Source organism: Dendrobium catenatum, unplaced genomic scaffold (genome assembly GCF_001605985.2).
Source record: "Dendrobium catenatum unplaced genomic scaffold, ASM160598v2 fragScaff_scaffold_1398, whole genome shotgun sequence".
NCBI classification, from domain to species: Eukaryota; Viridiplantae; Streptophyta; class Magnoliopsida; order Asparagales; family Orchidaceae; genus Dendrobium; species Dendrobium catenatum.
In genome coordinates, this window is record NW_021319860.1 from 1,127,276 (window position 1) to 1,149,600 (window position 22,325).

Genomic DNA, 22,325 nt, shown 5'->3' on the forward strand with positions numbered 1-22,325 from the left:
TGTTTTCTTATTTGCATTTGAAAAATCAATAATTAGAAAATCAAATGTTTTATAATCACTTTTGGAAGATCCTAAACTTCTGGCATGTATGTACAAGAGACAAGACCCATCAAATAAGATATTTGACATTCTCAGTTGTCTATAGCTTTTACATGCCAAGGAGAATACCAGGTTTAACAAAAACCCAGCGGAATTTGTTAATAGATTTTAAAAATGTTTATATTAATATTTATTTGGGACAGTTTTGTAATTATTTTTTAATAAAAAATTTTTAAAATAAAAAATTTTATACTATTTTTTCTTTTATTGCTGGCTCAATTGAAGTCTAAATAAATCTTATTTTGCAACATTCATAAACGTAAATATTATTTCAGCCATCACTTGGCTATTATAAAAGGTTTGTTTATGACGGTTTTTTTATTATTTATTGAAACAGCTTTTTATTATAAAAATTAAAAGTTTTAACTAAAAAAATATTTAAAAAAAACAGCAAAAAATCATCCTAAACTAAGTCAAAATCATGGAACGTCTAATCTCTACCATTGTTCGGTTGAATGGTAAAATCCATTTCAATCAACCCTTAGTGTAGATTCTGAAGCAACGAGGGGAGATGATTCTTGCGAGGAAGTTTTTTATGCTCTTTAAAAATAATTAATTAAACATGATAGAACAGTTTTAAAATATTTAATTATGCTTAATAAATTAGGAATTTCTAATCCATATAGATCACCAATGGCCCTATGGTGATATTAAAAAAAAAAAAAAAAAAAAAAAAAAAAAATTATGCTTAATAAATTAGGAATTTCTAATCCATATAGATCACCAATGGCCCTATGGTGATATAATTCTAACTCGTTGCACTATTAGCAGATTGCGCTGTTGATGTTTTTATGCACAATCTCACAATTTAAAGATTCTACTAAACTTCGGGATTTTCAAGAGAAAAATTATTCTGTGTGGCGTCCGGAGGCGAATCCATATGCCACGTCACCGGGGGCCCAATGTATTCGGTGATGTGACATGTCTGAATTTGCCTCCGGTCAAATGCCGCACAGAATAATCTCTCCACTGTCCTACAAGACTAACATGGACTGAATAGTTTAATTGTACGGGGTAAAAGGTTATCATACAAAGGAAAATCATAAAAAATCAATACATATGAGCACCCACTTAATAAAATTATTTTGCAAACCTGGACTTCTCAGCTAAGGCTGTTGCAATCTCTTTGTGTTGATGTTTAGTTCTGATAGCATGGGAGTGAGCTCTCCTTTGCGGTAAAGCTTTACAGTATCTGCATCAAAGCAAATATGAACCGAAGGTATTACAAACTCATTTTCTTCAGCAAAAAGAGAAAATGTAAGCATAGAAAGGTGTAATGTACAATTAGAGATGAATACTAATGGACTTCCACAGGAATCCAAACTGTGTAACGAAGATGCCATTCCTTGCTTATGAGAGGATAATACAACAACAGCAATATCAAGCCTTTATCCCACTAAGTGGGGTCGGCTAAATGAATCTTTTTTCTCCAGTGTGTTCTAATAAGAGTCAAATTCTCATTTAAATATAATAAAAATATGTCATTTCTAATATTTCTAAACAAGACTTTTTAAGTCTATATCTACCTTTCTTAACATAGATCAAATATAATACATCTACTCTACTAAAAGGGTCATCGGAAGGCTGCCGTTTTACATGACCAAATCATCTATGGTTTCTCTATCTAATCTTATCTGTCACTGGGGCTATTCCAACCTTTTCACGGATATGCTCGTTTCATATCCTGTCTCTAAGAGTAAATCCACTAATCCGCTTGAGCATCCTCATCTTAGCAACACTTAACTGAATATTATGCTTCTCTTTAAATGGCCAATATTCTGCACCATAAAGCAATGTAGATCTCACCGCCAGCTTAGAAAATTTTTCTTTAAGTTTGTGTGGTACTTTTCTATCACACAACAAACCCAAAGCATTCATCCACTTCAACCATCCAACTTGAATTCTACTAATAATATCCCCAATCTATTTCACCATCACTCTGAACAATAGACCCAAGATATCTAAAATGAGTATACTTATTAACGATCTGATCGCTCAACGTCACAAAGCCCCTCACTAAATCTATTACTACTAAAATTACACTCCATGTATTCAGTTTTATATCTACTCAAATGAAAACCTTTAAACTCTAAGGTTGACCTCCATAATTCGAGTTTACCGTCAACTCCCTCTCTAGTCTTATCAACAAGAAGAATATCATTAGCAAAAAGCATACACCAGGGTACATCCTCTTGCAAATATCTACTAAGAACATCCATGTCCCATTATTTATATTATTTTGGTATTCTTGAACATGACTGAATTTCCAACCAGGCAGGCTAGTTATCAAAGAAAAATAACAGTGATATAAAAGTTAAAACCAGAAACTTCGAATGGATAAATGCAAGAATAATATTTGTACCTGTACAACCACCAATATGCTTTCCCCCTGTTCATAAGATAAAACCTTTTAAAAGATGGGAAATAACTTGTATTATAGTTTGAGATGAAGATTAAGATTACATAGCAAACAATAGTACCAGCAATTTAAACTTGTTTTCAGAATGGAGACAGGACGGGGAAAAAAAAAGTTGCATTAGATAAAAATTTTAGGATCCTAAAATGATGATTAATTCAATCAAAACATATTTTAATTGAAAATATACTCTAAAAAATCATTCATTAGCAAAACTAAGAAATGAAGAAACTTTAAGACTTGACTTTTTTTCTGCGCCTCAGCATTCTTAGAATTAAATGTTTCCTGAGATTTAAATATAAAGGGTGAAAAAAATAATCAGAGCTCAAAAGTTGCTCAAAATTTGAGTAGAATTGTAATCGACTCGAGTCAATTCCAACAATGTCAAGCTCTGGCTCAAAAATCATTTCAAGTTGATGTCAAGTTTAATAATGCTCGCTTGCTTCAAAATTGATTCAAATCCTCTTGAAAATATGTATGACATTAACAATGATAGTTAACATGGCGCAATGCTGAAGGTTATGCATTTAAGTGAGAGGTTGGTTTGAGGTTGAGGACAGGTTTAGTTTTATTTTTCTTTTCCCTCCCAACACAGTTTTTTTATCACAGCCGGATAAAGATTTTAATCACAACAATTGGACATAAAGCATGAAGCCAGCATGTGTTAGGGTCTAGACTAAGAGTCCAGACAAAATGAGTGTGGCACCTCCTTTTCCTTGCTGATCGATGATCACAACTAAGTCATCTTCTTTGTTAGTTTTGTTCTCTACTCGTTCATTGCTTGTCCTCTCTCCCTCTCCTCCTGCCAGCTTGGTCAAGTCCTCTATACATTGGCATGTCATACAAAGCTACACAAGTCCCCAAGAGTAATGGAAGTCGAGCCTGACCTCAGATATTTGGAGGAATAATGATAATAATATGGGTATAATTGTGACCATCTTCCACATTTCCTCCATCAAAAGGTTTCTAGCATTTTAGATTTTGGCTGCACAAATGAACTGGAGAAAGATGACTCTAAAGCTTCCTCATTTAAATAAAAGTTGTTCAGAAGACAGAAGAGAAGGCGCAATGCTGAGATGCAAGCCCAACAATTATAACTTGAGCAATCAACTATATGTTACGAAAATCCCTATTCAAAATAAATTCTAAAATTTGAAATAGGCAAAAAAGGAAAATTCTGTTGGTAACTTAAAGGAGTCATCCTGGATCCAACAGTAATGCCAAGTATCTACTCTAAAAAATGGCATTGAATTTTTATCAGCAAGTTTACATAAAGTTTTGAAAGTGATGAAAAAGAAGGTTAAGATGACGACAAAGCATGAAGACCGGTTATCATAGAGGCCCAAAAAAATTCCTACCACAAAATTGTCATCTGTTATGGCTTTAAAAAAAACAAGCTTGCAAGGTGAATTTTGAGGTGTAACACTTGACCTCAAGTTTAAGAATCTCTCATGGAAAGGTCCTAAGCAAAAAAGAAAACAAATATGAAGGTCAAAATCTTGTGAAAAAAAATTTATCAAGAAGTTGCACAGCGTGATATCTACTTTATAATACCAGAGATCCGTCATTGACAAAATCCATCAAGAATGAGTTTTAAATTTCCCATTGACAAATCATGTGATGATCGACACCTTGAAGTGTCCTTCAAGGAATCTGATCATCAGTCAGATTCTACCCCGTAGGTAGAGGAAGTTCATAATCCTACAGGTAGTGGAGGGGGCAAAACCTGGAATCTAACTCCAGAGAGATTTCGACCCCCCCTATGGGACCTAGCATAACAATAATTCATTATGTTAGGAAGAGAATTAAGGAGGGAATTAATAAGGGAAAGATCTCATATTTGATTTCAAATAGGGGAGGGAAATTTATAAGGAAATAAGGCTAATTTGAAGGGGATTAATTATGAGATGTTTCCAAATTAAAAAGGGCTGCTTTGGGGGCTAATTTGGAGGGAATTAATTAGGAGATGTTCCTTATTTAAAAGGAGAGATTTGGGTGCTGATTTGGAGGAGATTAATTAGGAGATGTTTCCTAATTGAAGAGTGCAGATTTAGGGGGCATATTTGGGAGAGAATTGGGGGAGGACTATTATGGTATTTGTTGTTCATTGTTTGCTGTAAGTAGTAGGGTTTATATTTTGTTTTGTATGGAGAATTTTATCTGAGAGTTGTTGTAGTTTTCTTTTTGTGAGAGCTTCCTAGCGGCATCTAGGTTGTTTGGATGAGCCGATCTACCTCTCGAATTGTAGATCACATGTATCTTGTTTTTCGTATTGAAGTTATAATCCAAAATTAACCATTGATATTAGTATTTCTATAAATTTTTCATTGTTTGTTTGTTATTTTTATCTCCAAGGCATATCAATTTCTTTCAAGTGTTTCATCATTAAAGGATGAATTTTCTTTTTTTCCTTTATTTTTCTGGAATTTCAGCAACTTTACAGTTTGGAACTCTTAATTTAATTATCATTTCATATTGCATGTTATAATAGGGTTCATTACATTAGGTTGGCTATGTGGTAAATAATATGGACGGATCGATTTGATTGAGAATGAATTAAAAAGTTTTCTAATCAAGAGGGAGCTGTTTAGGAAGGTTCTTAATCAAAGAAGAATTATTTATGAAATTCTTAATTACAATTGTGAGGGAATTATTTAGGGCAATAGATCTAATTTCAAATAAAATATCTTAGAGAGAATTATTTAGGAAAACTGAGGAGTAAAGAGAGAATTGTTTAAGAAAGTTTTAATTATAATTGGGATGAAATTATTTAGGGCAAGAGATCTGATTTGAATTTAAATATGAGAGAGAATTATTTAGGGAAAGAGAGTTGATTTAGGAGGGAATTAAGAGAGCTTATTTAAGGCTAACAATAGGATGATTTAAGGATTATATTTTGAATTGGCTGAAATTAGAATTTCTTAGTTTGTGAGGGCTCTAGTCCCCGGCTAGGGATTTGAGAGAGTCGGATCTTCCTCTCCAATTGAAGATCCAACTGTATTTGTTGTTTTCTTTCATATATCTTGTAATAAAAAGGACTTTTGGTGAGTTATTCTTCCTAATTCCTTATTGTTGTTTGTTAATTTCGAGGAAATTATATCAACTTCCTATCATAATATCATAGATGTTTATCGGGTAAATTGTATTTGTATACAACTGCATTAGGTTGGGTATGTTGCACAATCCAAGTACTGTGTAACAAAATTAGGAAGAATAAATTGAGGATTACTTATGTTAGAGATATGGCAAAAATAACATCTATTAAAGATAAAAGTGGGGAATAGACTTATATGGCTCGGACACATATATGATAAGTAGATAAAATTAGTGTCAAGATTAGAAAGAGAGAAAAGACAAAATAATAAGAATATAAGTTAGCATAAATATTAACATAGAACAAATGCTAGACCTCATGCAGTATTCAACAGGAACGATTAGAGAATGGGATTCAAAAAGTTGATCCAAAATAGTTGGGGTAAGCCAAATGATAATGATGACGATGAAATAAATCAACAAGCATTCAGAAGAATTAGCTTAAAAAATGAACTAAAATTTGAAAGGACAGAAAAATATGTCAGTAGTTATAAAGAGAATGAAATTCGGTATGCTCATTTGCAAAAATATCAGAAAAAGTATTACTTACATGTGTTCTCTTACAGAGTCAGGTAACTGGAGCAATTAGTTCAAATTGCTTTTATTAACTTAAGGATGCATTGAAACAACGTACATCCGTAATGGAAAAACAAAAAAACATAAAATCATATTTTGCTTAATGCAGGCAAAGGTTTCAAAGAACAAAATTTGTCACATACAACAAGCAAATAAAAAAAACATGTTACATACCGATAAAAACATTAGGAACTGTAAATTGTCCCGTAAGTCTTTCCAAGACTTTTTGTAGTTGCGGACCTTGAGGACCTAAGCAGTAACAAACGAATGTCAGATTGGTTATGGACAGACTTCAAGGCTACATTGACATTCATACCAACACCATAAACAACAATACCACCGTCAAACATGTGGTACATGAGTTTATATAATTACAGGAAGGTTTTTTTGGTTTGCTTTATGCCATGAAATTAAGATCATATGAAAACACAAACTAAATTTGTAGCGGAAGATTTAGTGAAAGTTGATAATAAGACAGCTTCTTGTTGGTTGGTAGTGAATGAAGTTGATTAAAAAATGAGCTCAAGTATATTGGCATAGCCAACAACATAAGTTGCATGAAAATTCTCATGTCACATGTTTGCCCACCATTGTATCCAAAAGGTTGTTCAAAAGTTGATCTCTTGCCGTGGAAAGAATTACACTTACGTTAAGTTATGAAGTTAAAATGCAAATTTTTGGGACAAATTTTTTGGGAAAAGTGCATATTAGAAATGCAAAGACATTAGCATATAGATTCACAACTCAAGTCATGACACAACAAATATGCAATTCTTTCAAATAAATTATTGATCCCATGAGCCTATAAAACTCATGTGTACTCATCATTGATTTTGTGATGACAAAATTTGTGGTGTCATCTAATGATTTGTTAAGCATTTCTGTATATAATTAAATATAGTAGCAATCACGATGATGATGTTGATATCAACTAGACTAGCTCTGAGCTTTAATCACTTGAAGAACTCAAGTGGATTCATGAAAACACAAGTGCATTGCTATCCATGGTTGATGTAGTCTAGTGCGAGTGTTTAGATTATTCATTTAAATTTAGTAAGATCAGCCAAAGATTTAAGGATAATGAAAAAAATTATATTTAAATTATTATAAAAGTTATTTTATATCAATCTATAGTGTTTGATAATTTATATTACTTTTATAATTCATTCAAAATTATGATTTTGATCACCCATATTTTTAACAAATTTGTCTGATCTTAATTTTCATAATCATTCGACTGAATTTGCTAATTATGCTTATTTTATGCTAATTCTAATTACTTAGCTAATTATATCATTTTTTACATAATTAAGAAATTAATATTAGATATGCATATCATTAAATAGTCATTACTTTCGTCTCGTTTATTTCAACAACTTCATTTGATTTTGAATGTCTCCCATTTAATCCTTTAAATTTGCTAAATATGATATTGCTACATATCCAAAAATTTGCTAAATTGGCATGAATCTCGATGCTATTTTCTATTTTAAATTTATGGAATTAAGAGCATAATCATCCAAACTCCAATTTCAACAACTTTATAATTGAACTAACTGCCTCAACAAGAAAACCCAACTATATCAAAAGTGATCTAATCTAAAGTCCAAATGAAATCCAAATCAAGCACTTGAAGAATATTTAAAAATTTCAAAACAATAATCAATGATCAAACAATCTCCAAATTTTTCATGGTTATAATCAAATAGAGAGGCTCAACAAGACAAATATAGCAAGCCCAAGATCATTTGATTTTGATGTCTTTAAAGCACTTAAAAGCTTAATAAATAGTCTATAATCCAAGGATTCAATATCGATCATTGATAGTGCTACAAAATTTTAGCTGAATTTACTAAAATATCACCCTCAAAATAATATTAAATGTTACTCATTCTCCGCATGAAAGTGATCAAGATTTGAGATTGGAGAGAGCTTGGAGATCTGAGAGCTCTAGACTTATACTCGACATTCGACTCCGACGATTACCACAAGACACTATGGTCATCCGACTACTATTATACAACTAATATTGTTCGACTATACTCATCATATCTTGATTATTTCTCCTAAAATCTCTATTATAATTACAAGAGACCACACAAGTACTGCCAATTTTGTAATATCACCTTCTGCAATTGTGGAGAAGAGTACATTTTTATAATTGCAAGTATATAGTGGGATATTTCAGTTGGGCCAGCCCTATGATTTTTTTCCTACTCAAAATTTTCATATAAAAACTCTAGTATCTCCTATATTCTTCTATCTCTATGCATATAGGATCTTCATGCAAAATTAGGAAATAAAACTCACTCTATCACTATAAATTTTCTAGCATGCAACATATATAATAACTATTAATTAATTAATTATAACTTTTGTAAAATAATTTAAGCTTAATTTTGATTCCATTGAGTTGCTTACATATAATTTAATATATAATATCATAATTTAGGCATTTAAAATCATAAATTATGGTAGAAAACTTATTTATAAAATACCATTGAACAAGTACTATTTGGAGTAATTCAAAGTTGAATATTTTATTTAGATAATTGAAATTTGATGTTCTGATTAGATTTCATCTCAATTCATTTTTATATACATCGGATGTTCTAGCAGCTTAAATATTGATCATTCTACTCAACATCAATGTAAAAAATTAGGAGAAATAAAAGCTCACTCATTTACAAAACTACATTGAATGACTAATTTTTGGAGTCATTTGAAATTTAATAATTTTTTATTTAAATAGCTTAAATTTGATGTTTTGATTGGATTTCATCTCCATTCATCTTTTATATAGATTGGATGTTCTAGTAGCTTAAATATTAATCATTATACTCGAAAGCAATGTCAAAAATTAGGAGAGAAACTTATGCTTAAAGGTTTATCATCTTAAAGAAGACTTTGAAGTGTTTATCCTAAGAAAAAAAATCCTTGATTCCTCCACTTGTGGAGGAGTCTCTTTTAATCTCTAAGGAAATTTGCAAGTGATTTTTGTTATATATTTTGCAATCATTTTTTATTGAGATTGTGTTACTCTTATAGTTATTGGCAATAGTGTTACTCACCACTAAAGTTTTGGGAGACTTTGGAAGAAGGTATTTCTTATATTGCTAAATGTTAGCTAAGAGCGTGCTGTTATCCATAATCAAGGTGAGGTCTTTTCCCCTATGAACGAAGAATGTGTGATGATTTCTCAAAGATTTATGAGCAAAGTTGTGATTGGCAATGGAATACTAAGCGAGTGAGTGCTTAGGTGTAAATGTAGGCCAAATTGGGTTGAACCATGTAAATGTCATTATCTTATTTCTTCATCTTTAGATTTACTTTACATTACACTTAGCTTGATTCACATAGATGTTATGATTGAATGGTTATATGCATGCTAATGTTCCAACGCTATCTCTACATTAAACTCTATATTAACTAATCACACTTAGCATTGTTTCATTCCCATTATCATCATACTTTTGTAATTAATAGTAATTGGCATTTTTTTACATAGTGATTCACATTGAATGTACTTGTAATTATGAGATAGAGCTACAATTACAATTGTGATCTAGATTGTTTAATATCCTCTCATAGCAGTGTGATTATCTTTCGACCATCATAACATCACCGCATATATATTTTGTGGACTCGTTTGTCAAGTTACTTAGAAACTATTTATTATACTAAGAATGTTAAATGTGATTTTTATCATAATGCCTAGACCTAGATTGCTCATTTGCTAGCAATATCATATCTTGTGCACCTCTATACAAAAATGATTGTCATAATAGTATACATGTGTTTACTTCAACTTGTTTATGTGCTATAGTGCATAGTATAGATAATAGAACAACTTATCTTGTTCTGCTTTACATTATAACTATCATGCTAATGTGGGATTGGCTTGGTTGAATTTTAAGAGAAAATTTCTAAAATGCAAAAAAAAGCACGCAAAATTCACCCTCCCCTCGTTATGCCTTAAAACAATATAAAAAACATAAAAAAGAAGGTAGTCAATAATTAAAGATGTGATAATCACTCCATTTACCAATGTGCTCCAATCCTTTCGAGATGTCTCAAGCTATAGTTGCAGTGTAGAGTGTGAGTTCAAAATTAGGATTGCAAGCCAAGGATGCACTAAATACATCAAAGGATGTATTTTTTATTCTACACAAATCCTGCCCAAATAAGAGGCTATATATCAAGTAGAAAGTTTGTCCCATAATTTAAGATCAGGTAGAATTTACTATAGCGGACTTCAACAAATTCCAAAAGTCCACAATTTTGACAATGAGCTTAAGCTTTTAGCTCAAGCCCTGGGAATTATTGCCGGACAAAACAAAGACCGAGAAAACTAAGAAATTTGTAGACGAAGTATCCACCAAATGTCTAAGCTGGCAATGGCTACTACTTTTACTGTTGTAATCATTAGCAAGGTACCCTGGAACTAATTAACAGTTCTGTCCTATATTTTGGTGGTTCTAAGCATAATCAAAGAAACGAGTGAAGGATTTCAGCCCTATGAATTAAGTTTTGAGATTCAAGTAAAAACTCAAGAAGACTTATTCCCATCTGCCGCCAATCTACTTCAAATGAAAAGCAGAAAGGCCACTCTCGCGTTCACACAAGCTCAATACTTCCAGAAAGTTCAAACATCACCATTCATCCCACTGTTCCCGATGTTCACAGCAAGCCTAGCCAGAGTTTCACAGGTTTTGAACTCCAGCAAAACTAGTTTCCTTCGGTCCAAAGCGCAGTAAGAAGTAGTAAACTCAAGCAGACAATATTCTCCAGCCTTCATATAAATGATCAAATAATGAAAACAGGGCAAAAGAAACAACAAAACTTCTAAAAAGGACAAAAGACCTAAATATTTACCTAGCTGGTCAAGCTCGATGACGAGGGCATCCACTCCAATTCGCTTGAACAACGCCTTCACCTCCATCGAGTACCTCCACGTCCCAAGAAATCAGAATAGCGCAACAATGAATTAAAACAGAACTTAGTTAAAAAATAGGGCATCAGGTAACTCACGAGCACCATGTCTTGGAGTAGACGACGACCGGATTCTCCGCCACCGTCTTCTTCACCGTCTCCTCAAGCCGCGCCCCGAAGGAGGACGACGAAGAGGGAGCGGAAGAAGAGGACATCGATCGCACTTCCATAACCCCGCCAGTTCCTTCCCCGCCAACTCTTTTGTTGCTACGGTAGATGCCAAAGGAAGGGCGCAGAAGTAAAGGAGGCGAGAAGCCCGGGGGAGAGGCTTGCCGATGATAACGCGCACGACAGGCTTTAGGGCACAGAGACATGCTAGTTCTCACTAGGTTCGAGCTCGTCGCCATGGCTGCGCACTTCTCCATCGACCTGAAACAGATGAGGAGACAGGGCGGGTGACTCGCAGAGTCGGAGGGTAGCGCCGCTTCGCGTTTATCGGAATCTTACCGGTGCGTTGGTCCGGCGGATGAGCTTCTCGCAATCCGGATCAAAATAGTGTCGGTCACGCTGTCTCAACTTAATATCCTATTAAAATTTTCAAATATGATTTGTTACTATATTAAAATTATAATTTCTTTTAAAATTCATAAATTAAAAAAATGATGATAATTTGAATTTTTATAATATATAAAATTTATTTTGATTATATTGTAGTTTAAATTTTCTTATTTTTAAAAATAATGATATGAAGAAAGATAAATTAATTTATTAACTAGCGAGTTGATTTTAATTTAACTAAAAATAAAAAAAATTGCTAAATTTGAATGTAACTCAGAAGAATTCAATATCAAATCTTAACAAATTATATACAATAATTTATATATGTGCTTATTAATATCCGGTATATATATATAATACAAAATATGCACAGCATTTTATAAGGTATTCTGATTACTGCGGTACATCTTATGCAATGACAAGGCAACCGTCCAAGCTGGCGTTGTACCTGGACGGAAATCCAACTAGATTCAATGAATTCGATTGCTTGCTTAAATTTTAGGGAAGGTTTGTACTACCTGGATGGAAATCCTAGCTCAGGCTTTGACGTAGTAGTGTCAATATTTGATACCAACAGAAAATTAGACATGAATTTGACTCAAAAATTTTGGGTTAGGGTCAATCCGTTTGTCATACAGGTCAGATTTGGATCTAACAAATTGACCCGTTTCAAAAATTGGATCAGATTCGGGCTGAACCGAAAACCTTAGAATGACCCATATTTGATCCGAAAACGTCAGTCCACTCCCGCCTGCAAGCCCTATGACACTAATTGCGCGAGTCCAAGTGACCAACCCGGAAATGTCAATCCTCTCTGCTGCTAGCACGGTCTAGTCGCATCCCTGTGGCCCCGGCAAGGTAGGATTTCCCAATATCCAACGGCGAAGATGCAAATGAACTTGAAGCACCAAAAGTGAAGGGGTGGCCACAAAACCCATTGGAGTTCTCTAACTCGCTAACATCGGCGCTGGGACTGTAGCTCCTACATCGCTCCTAACTCTGCTGATATGAGACCTCCTTCGACGAATTGCTCCCCATCCACACCTCTAGAAACCAGTAAAACCCTAACTCTACTCCTCACAAAGCAGATCACTCACCTCCTCCGCACCACTCTGCTCCCCTTCACGTCACCAACATGTGCCGCAAAGTGCGGCTTCGATTGCCATTTCTGCTTGGCCCCGGGTCAGACTTGTTCGGTCCGGGTTATACAATTTGATCCGTTTGTAAAAATGAGTCGGCTCAGATCGTGTCAAACAAGAATTGTGTCAATGTCAGGTTTGACCCAAATATGACCTGTAATTCAATTTTGACACCCCTATTTTGATATTGATGAACCTTACATTGCAAATATGATATAATGTTCATGTGGGAAATGATAAGAAATATTATAAGACATCTAAATCAATTATGAATATATATATATTTTTTAAGAAAATGATGTAATTTATGTTTAATATATATGTCCAATATAAATTTATAAAATTTCAGGAGTTTTCAAGAAATATGAAAGGTATGTGCAAGTGTGTTTTGCTATGAGAAATTAAAAATTATAATATTATTGTAAGTACTTAATAGTATTTGCCTTATAATGTATTAGCCTGTGAGTTTTTCCATATCAACTCCACAATTTTGATAATAGCAAAGAAACATTTGGCTTATGTTAATGATTTGTTATGTTTATGTGGATGTTAAATTAATGATGGAATCAGAATGTGGCACGTCACTTTTAGATTTGAAGTAAATCTTTTAATATTATAAATTATATTGCAAATTGAATCAGCTAATATTTAAATTTATAATTATAATTTAATATGGATTATATTTTAATATTAATCATCAATCATATATATATTTTTTTTCTTATTGTAATATTTTAACCTATTTTAATTATAAATAAATATCAAATTTATATTTGATACATCACCAAAAATCAACTTGATCAAAGCACTAATCTCGATGCATATTTGAACAAGAAACTTTTAAAATTAAATTTGTGACCATCCGAATTCTAATCGTAGCAAGCTTACCGTCAAACTAAACGTCTCAATAAGATGAACTCAATGACATCAAAATCGGTCTAATCTGAGTTCAAACGGGCTCAAATCAAGACACTGAAGTGTACTTAAAATCTTCAAAGTATTAATTAAGTAATCAAATGATCTCCAATTATGACATGCTTATAGTCGACAAGAAGAACCCTATATATATATATAGTGCAACCCTCTCTTATAAGTTTTATGCCCAAAACTATCTACAGGTAAATTGTAGCCATTGTTCCTAAGATTTATGTTATAGCTATCTATGAATGAGTATGTTGCAAGCCTTCCGTCCTTCTATTATAATTGCCTCTTACTATACCACAATCTTTGTTCTTAAGAGTCAAATGCACCATAACCACCTCTAGGAGCATAAAAGCTTTCAATCACAATTTTTTATAGATTACAAACTTGCATTGTAGCTTCATATGAGTAAGCTGCATCTATATTCTTTTTCCAACCGCAATTGAAACTTTTGATTGATTTATTATAGTAGAAGCCATTGGACTATGCGAGGCTCTAGAGTTTTTCCCCTTCTACTTAAAAAATCATATGCTCTGCCCTTTACTTAATTGACTTTGAATATATGATTGAAAAAAATATGATGATGGAGATTTCGTTTGGGACGACTTTTTAATTGCTTCTTAAAATAACTTTTTAATACAAAATTTTAATTTTTATATTAAAAAGCTATTTTAAGAAGCTATAAAAAAACCGTCTCAAACGAAGCTTGAGTTTGATCTCCCACTTAGCCCGCTTGATTTCTTTCACGCAACAAATCCAAAGTTACTTGAATATGCAAATTTGGAACTTTTTTGAGAGCCTTTAAAAGATTGATTAAATATTATTTTATATACTCTCAATACTCATATAAATGTATTTACAAATTTTTATATTTTTTAACTTCATTTAATATTTATTTCTTATTTCAAATTCAATAAACAATCTTTTCAATATGTCTTCTAAATAATACTTAGGAATTATATTTCATAATGATAAGTTTTATATTAATCAGACTTGCTTTGAAATCAATACAACTCATATTATACTCGTACCTAAAAAAAGTCTAGTGTTAAAACTTTAATCAGAGCATTCTGATCCAATCTTCTTTCAAATTATACTCACCACCCAGATTGTAGTGTTTGTTCAGATAATTCACAGTACACTGATCAAGCCTATCCAATGATCTTCTGCTTGAAATTATTGAAATCATCTGGACAATATAATTATTTAAGGAAAAAAAAAAGTGCCAATGGTTTCCTTAAATGACTATATCCTGAGAATTAATGCATATACAGTAGCTTTGATGATGCTTTTTCTTGTATTTCATGCACACTATTAAGACCTATAAATACTCATTAGAACCTACACTAATCTTTTGTGCACAAGTTTTATGAGCAATGGAGGATTGTGTTGACGAGCTCTTGAACCTTTTATCAGATTATAAGAAGGTGAAAGAAAAAGAAGAAAAAACTATAGAAGAAGCTAAAGAGAAGGGTACTTCTGCTGCAGGAGAATCAAGTCATGGAGATAATGATATGGACAAACCTGAAGCGAAGAAAGCCGAAAAGCCTAAAAGAAGAATTTCTCTACCAGATAGTGGTCTAGATACTGAAGAGGCAACCATTCTCATCTCAATTATCGGTGATTAGTTCAGGAGCAAAATCAATAATTACCTGGATTTTGTGGGTTCATCTGGAAACAATGATGATGATGAAGCTTTCCTGTGTAAATGTTCTTTGTAATCGTGGTTTTATTTAACCCATCTACTCGTTACATATGAAACTTTTTCTTTCAAAAAAAAAACTAATCTTTTGTGCATTGTAATCCTATATATTCTTTGCATTCCTTCACTATTTACTTCTTGTGCAGGATGGGAATCTTTATTCTTTTGCTTTCCTCTAAGCTTGCTTGTGACATAGGTTTCATTTGAGACAGTTTTCTTATTATTTTCTAAAGCAGTTTTTTAGTAAAAATCTTTGTACTAAAAATTGCTTTAAAATAGTAAGAAAAAAGTCTCAAATAAAACTTTAGTCTAGTCATAGAGAGATTATTCTGTGCAGAGACCGGACGTAGAACGCCGTCCAGAGACCAATCAGAGTGTGCCACTTTAGCGGTACCAAGCGAAGGGGTGACATGGCGCATTCTGGTTGGTCTCCGACGGCGTTCAACATCCGCACAGAATAATTAATCCTAGCCATGATAGATGAACTCCCCCTTCAGAATACGAAGTATGGTGGTTCAACATCTTTTTAGTGATTTTGTGACTGAAAATGTTAAGGGAATCTTCGAGAAGTGATTGTGGGAGTTGACATATTATGTGCTAAATCGTTATGATTTCAAATTTATGAGCGCCAACGCCTATAGTATTATCAATTTAAAGCTCTTATTCAACAATTCTTCTTAAGAAATGGTGGCTTACTTCAAGGAGAAGAAATTAATATGCGATGTACGTTATCTGTTAGTCTCTTTAATGAATTGAAAATACTGAGCAGGACGCAAATTAGGGAGTTGGTTGAGCAGGTCATCCATCTCCATGTGAGTAACTGTGGCTTCTTTTTGTATAAAAATAATACATAACAGCTACAAAATTCTATTATCAAACCAAAAAAAAAAACTCAGTTAGTAAATAATAATTAAACTTTTTAATTAATTTTAACTTGGCTCGCATACAATTTTATTCATCTATGTTTCTGGCTTAGTCAAGATAATTTTTTTAATAATATTTGATGTTTTTATTGAAATGAATTGGCAGAAAAAATAAAGTCATTAACAATAACATTAGGAGTAATGGTGTCAAAATGAGTCAACTGATCAGGTTCGGATCCAACTCAAAATCGATCCAACCTGAATTCGGTCAACTTGTATCTGACCCATTTAATACAACAACAATATCAAGCCTTTTACGGGTGTCAATATTTTACACGATTTGAAAACCCGACATGAAAATTCCAGGTTATGGTCAACCCGTTTGACAAACAGATCGGATTTGGGTTCCAATTTTGGCCCGTTTGACAAGTCGGGTTAGGTTCGGGTCAACCCGCTAACTCGAAGTGGACCTGGGTCTAATTTGATTCACCCACCCAGGCACAATCCCTCTTTCGTTGCTTCTGTACAGCCGCTCACATATTGCGCCTCTACCAGTACACCTGTACTTGCATGTAGGGTTTGCTTTTCCTCTTCTCTCGCTTTCGAATGCCCGCTCGCGTGTTGTGCTCTCCTTTTACGACGTTCCTTCCTGTTGGGTTAGAAGTCATGACAACTCGCCGTTCTTTTGTTGGATCAGAAGTAACGACAACGACGGAAGGGAGCTTGCTCGTTGCGAAGCATTTTCTCCCATTCAGGTGCATCTTCGGCCAAATCTCGCAAGTGGCACCGTGGTTTCAAGTTGGGCCAGGTCAACCTTGAAACCCAACGGGTAGGGTCCAGGTTCAAATTTCTGACCCGTATGCAAAAATGGTTCACGTTCGGATCGTGTCAAATAGTCGTATGTCAATATCGAGTTTGTCCGAACCCGATCGCCAACCTGATTTTGACACACCTAAAGACTTTATCCTACTATGTGGGGTCAGCTACATGAATCTTTTTCCTCCATTGTGTCATGTAAAGAGTTAAATTCTCATTTAAATCTAATAAAGAAATGTCATTAGCACAAATATTGAGGTGGATTAAAGTTGAATTTTTTTTAATCGAGCGGCGCGATGACATTGTAAAAAATTCAATGAACCTAATATTATGAATCGAGCAGCTCGATGAGATAAATTCAATGAACCTAATATCACTTAATTATGACATCATTGACGCATATAAATGCTTGACAAACCCTCTATGATCAAGAGGATTAATATGGGTTGTCCAATGGACCACTTCGAATTTGCTCAAGATCTTCTCAATGTTTACAAGGCATGACATTGTAAAAAATTTATAAATAGACCTCTTTTCCCCCATGAAAAAAGGGGGAGCTTGGAACCTTTGGCTAGAGATAGTAGAGAGTTCTGAGGCTTAAAGAATCCTAAAGTTCTACCCAAACACTACTGCTGATGAGTGAACTTCCATTCATAAAAAATCATATAATCATAACAAATTGAATTCATAAAAAATTATAAAAAAAATTCAATTACTTTTATTTTACTCGATGAAAATAAGAAATGTTACAGTTAAAATCTTCAGAATAATCAGTACTATATTATATAAAAAAAGTTTAGAAGTTCAGTAAATAAGAAGAAAATGCAATAAAATCAGTTGTAGGAAGAATCAAATAGTTTGAATTAAAATATTTGAAAACAAAAATATGATCAAAGTCATTTACCAAAATTTGAGCAAGTTTCCACAAAAATGGTGAAGCAATCTGGCGGCTAAAATTAGCTTTTCTTTTTTATTATATCTCCTCTTTCCTTCCCTTCCTCCTCTTCCTTATTCAACAAGGCATGACACTGAAATTAGATTTTTCATTTTAAGAAAATCATTTCAGAAAGTTGGGTTATTACACGGTTGCAGACTGTCGTTGAGCCATAGCCATTAGCCCATACTCTGATCGTTGCCAGACCACCACCCATCCTCCAACCGTCTCTAGATTATTGCTTGTCCTCCGACCCCCGTCGTACCACCGCCCATCTTTCAATCATCATCGGGCCACCACATGCCCACCAACCATCTTTTGTCCACCTATTGCCTACATTCCCTCCAACTATCATCACCCTCAGACCAATCTCTTATAGCCTACTACGGCCATTCAGACCTCCATTGCCCGGCGACTACTATTTCTCTAACCATCGTTGTCGAACTACGGTCCTCCTAACCTCCGTCACCCATTGACTACAGTCCCGTCGACCACTTTCTCTCGACTATGATCTTATCGACCAAATGAGTAGGCCAATGCCCTCTTGAGATCAACTCTCATGTCACTGAATCCTTTCAACTCCAACTATGTCATGCGCTCTATATGACATGTATTTACTACATTGAGCTAATGCCTTCCCTCGGGTAAGAGACTCATTTGTAATTAACTACAAACACTAGCTAGTGGATTCATTTTGGGAAAGTCCTCATGATTTTTTCCTTTCAGGATTCTCCACATAAAAATTATGATATCTCTTATGATTACTGAACCCCTATCTTTTACTTGTATGTGATGAATCTTCGTTCAAAGCTAAGACGTTAAGTCATTTATCTCTCTACAGCTACAAATACTATAGCCCGCAACAAAACTCAACCTAAACAATTGTATATATTAACAACAATTTAATTACCTAATTAATTAAAGCTATAATTAAATATATACTTGTAAAATTTCTAAAAAGACAAGCAGTAACAAATAATTAATTACGCAAATAAGTAAGTTCTTTAATCAAAACCTTCTAAATTTTTAAAAAACTTAACCAAAAAAGCTATATATAATAAAATATTTTTACTTGCCTAACTAGTTATAACTTTAATTAACTACTTCTAAAATTTTTAAAAACTCAACAAAAACATATATATGCATTATCAAAAAAGTAATTACGTAATTAGTTAAATGGGCTGCATTATTGTTTAATAAAAAAGGGAAATAATTCATAATTATTGATTGTTCTTTTTGTTTCTATATTTATATGAATCATATAAAAAAATATCTACTTAATAGGTTCCTATATTTATTGACAGTTTTTTTTTTCTATTATTTTCCTTTTTTTAAACCTATTAAATATACGAATCATAGCTGTAAACTTAGCTACATTCATTCCAATCACGGGAGGTTCTCCTGTGATTATATGCATCAGATCAACAATAGATAATTTCCTATAAAATAAAAATAAACATAAAAAAATAGAAATCTTTATTTTCATTTAGGGTGCTAAGGTCACTACAGTCAATCTTATTTTCACAATCTTCATTAAAAAGTTTAGCAAAATATCTAAAGTATAATTAATTATAAATAATATAATATTGGGTACTGTCCTATATATATTTAAATGTCATTAGGACAAAAAAATTATTCCGTGAAGTCACCGAACAGCATTCAGAGGCAAATGAAAAAAAAAAACGAGAAATTATTCAGTACGGTCACCAAAAGCCGTCCAGAGGCGAATGAGAACACTCCACATCATTTTTTTTATTGTATACCACTGTTGTGTACCGCTCGGTACCGGATGACGTGACATGTTCTGATTTACCTCTGGACCGTTCGGTGACAGCAGAGAATAATTTCTAGTTGTAACAACACCAAGGTTTGCAATATTTCATCTTTATTTCTCTCTTAAGTACGACTAATTTGATTGTGTCCATCTGTTAGGAATATTTTGATGGATGGAGCTATTAAATCAGAATAATATTTCTCACACACATGAGATCATATCAATAATATAATGGTTCTAAATAGTTATATTTAGCTACAAATCATTCAGCCGAACAAGATCCAGCCATAGTTTTAGAAAAGTGGACACACTCCTAAGATATATTAATCATTACACAAAAATATTCTTCACACTTGCAGTTCTTTCTTCTCGTAATACTAATAATGATTTTTTTTTTTTTAATCTTTGGATGTTACAATATTATTATTTTGCTTCTATAATTTTGATGTTACAAAACGACAAAATTATTAACAAATGCCTAAAATTATCAACGGGCTAAAATAGATAGTTATAGGAAGTTGATAATTTTAGCTGGAAATTTTAGCAATTATTACTTACAAAATCGATAAAATAGATAATTTTAGCCGGTTGATAATTCTAGACTCTGTCACTGTGACATCCAAAAATAAGAGGGCAACTAATACATCACAAAAACATTATCTTTGTTATGCACAAATCTCGAGGCATATCAAAGTTAGAAAATTTGAAATTAAAATTGTGACCATCTGAACTTTGATTTCAACAAATTTATAGTCAATTTGAACATCTCAAGGAGACGAACCCAACGACACCAAAATCATTTCAATTCGAGCCCAAATGGATCCAAATTAAGGAGCTGAAATGCATTTGGAAGATTCAAAGAATAAATTAGATGATCAATTGATATCCAAATTTAACATGCTTATAGAGTTATAGTTGAATTGAGGGGATCGATGAGACAACCAACGAGCCCAAGATTGTTTAATTCTGACATCATTTGGGCATATAAATGCTTGATAAAGGCATTATGATTGGGAGAATTAGTAATGGGTTGTTCGATAGAGCACTCCAAACCTGCCTTGGATCTTCTCCATATTTATAAGGTGTAACACTCACAAAAATCTATAAATAAAATCCTATTCTCTACATGATGGGGGCTCGGCTAGAGATTGCAAAGAGCCCTGAGGCTTTGAGGATCCTAGAATTCTAAATAAGCACCATCGCCGACGAACCCCCGTCGACCGTCGCTAAACTTCCATCTGCCAACATCGAACCAACACCCGCGGCCGCCACCCGCCACGAGACTTCCACCTGGACGCCGACTGCAACCATACTTACTCCCGACCATCGTCGGACCACTGCCTGGTCGCCGACGGCCGCCGGACTTCCACGCAAGTTAACGACATCAAGCAACGCTCTGATGAACAATCTCGGATAGGTAAAATATCCATAGTGGACTCCCTCGACCTTTTTTACACATGTTTGCACCATCAAGCAATGCTTTGAAAAAAAATCTTGGATAAGTCAAACATCTCTTGTGAATATCTTTCAATCTCTTCCATACAAGTTAATGTCATCATGTAACGCTTAGACAAATAATCTTGGATATGTTAAATATTCTTAGTGGATTTTTCCAGTAAGTTAGACCATCAAGTAATGCTTTGGCAAGCAACTTAAGATAGGTCAAATAGTCTGTGGATTTCTCTTAACCTCTAATATATGACACTTCAAAGCATCTCCTTCAACTCTTTCTTCAATACAAGTTAATGTCATCACCATCAAGCCTCCACTCAATTTGCACCAGTAGTGTATAGCTTGATTACTACCATGGAGCCCTACCCTGATCACTTTTATCGGGTTATCTACTTTCTACCCCCATCAACATAAGTGCATATTGCCTCCAATAAAGTGCAACTCAACCATCACCATCATCATCCCTTTACATGATGACCATTATTGGCCCTTTACCTCCGAATCATCGACGTCGACTCTTTAGCTACTGACAACCAATTGTGGACCTCCGAAAGAGCACCGCGCGAACGGGTCGATTGGAAGGGACAGATTGGATCGTGCATACGACTAACCATTGAGGATAGAGGCTGTCGCCAACACACCCCAATGGGTAGCAATATACACGACCTAATCACGGGTTTCCCCCATCCGATGTGAGAGCATCGAGTGGGGTTTAGTAGATGTGGGGCCAAGTTTCCCACGGGCGCAAGCCCCCATGGTTAATTACATCTCAGGCCGGAGCCTAAGAAAACTCTCGATTAAGGATCATACATTATCCTCTCCTAAAGTGGGATTGGCACATGGGTATAGACTAGGAAATCCTACTCAAAGGGAAGAAAGGTCCGAAGGGCTGAATCAACATGCGTGGCTCAAACTAGCACTCGGAGGCTCTAGGGTACTAAAGAGAAACTGGAGAAAATAAATCAAACACTCGATCACATGCGTGAGAGAAAAGATGGAGGTGGCGTCATCCTGTGACGCAGATAAGTAGGATTTAGGGTCCCTGAAAGG

General features: G+C 33.8%; 1 protein-coding gene across 3 annotated transcripts; it reads right to left on the reverse strand.

Annotated features, from left to right (window-relative positions):
* Positions 1-918: 918 nt before the first annotated feature.
* On the reverse strand, positions 919-11,706 carry LOC110097353 (monothiol glutaredoxin-S10). Of its 3 annotated transcripts, XM_028699845.1 has the most exons (6): positions 11,624-11,706; positions 11,216-11,545; positions 11,060-11,133; positions 6,359-6,433; positions 2,462-2,488; positions 919-1,291 (listed from the first exon to the last, which is right to left on the reverse strand). In XM_028699845.1, the coding sequence occupies exons 2-6, from the start codon at positions 11,539-11,541 to the stop codon at positions 1,206-1,208; spliced, it is 588 nt and encodes a 195-aa protein (XP_028555678.1). In that variant the 5' UTR covers positions 11,542-11,545; positions 11,624-11,706; the 3' UTR covers positions 919-1,205. The 3 variants fall into 3 exon arrangements, with proteins under 3 accessions (XP_028555678.1, XP_020679340.1, XP_020679341.1); XM_020823681.2 differs by lacking the exon at positions 11,624-11,706 and having other exon boundaries at positions 11,216-11,617; XM_020823682.2 differs by lacking the exons at positions 2,462-2,488; positions 11,624-11,706 and having other exon boundaries at positions 11,216-11,617.
* Between the last annotated feature and the right edge of the window lie 10,619 nt (positions 11,707-22,325).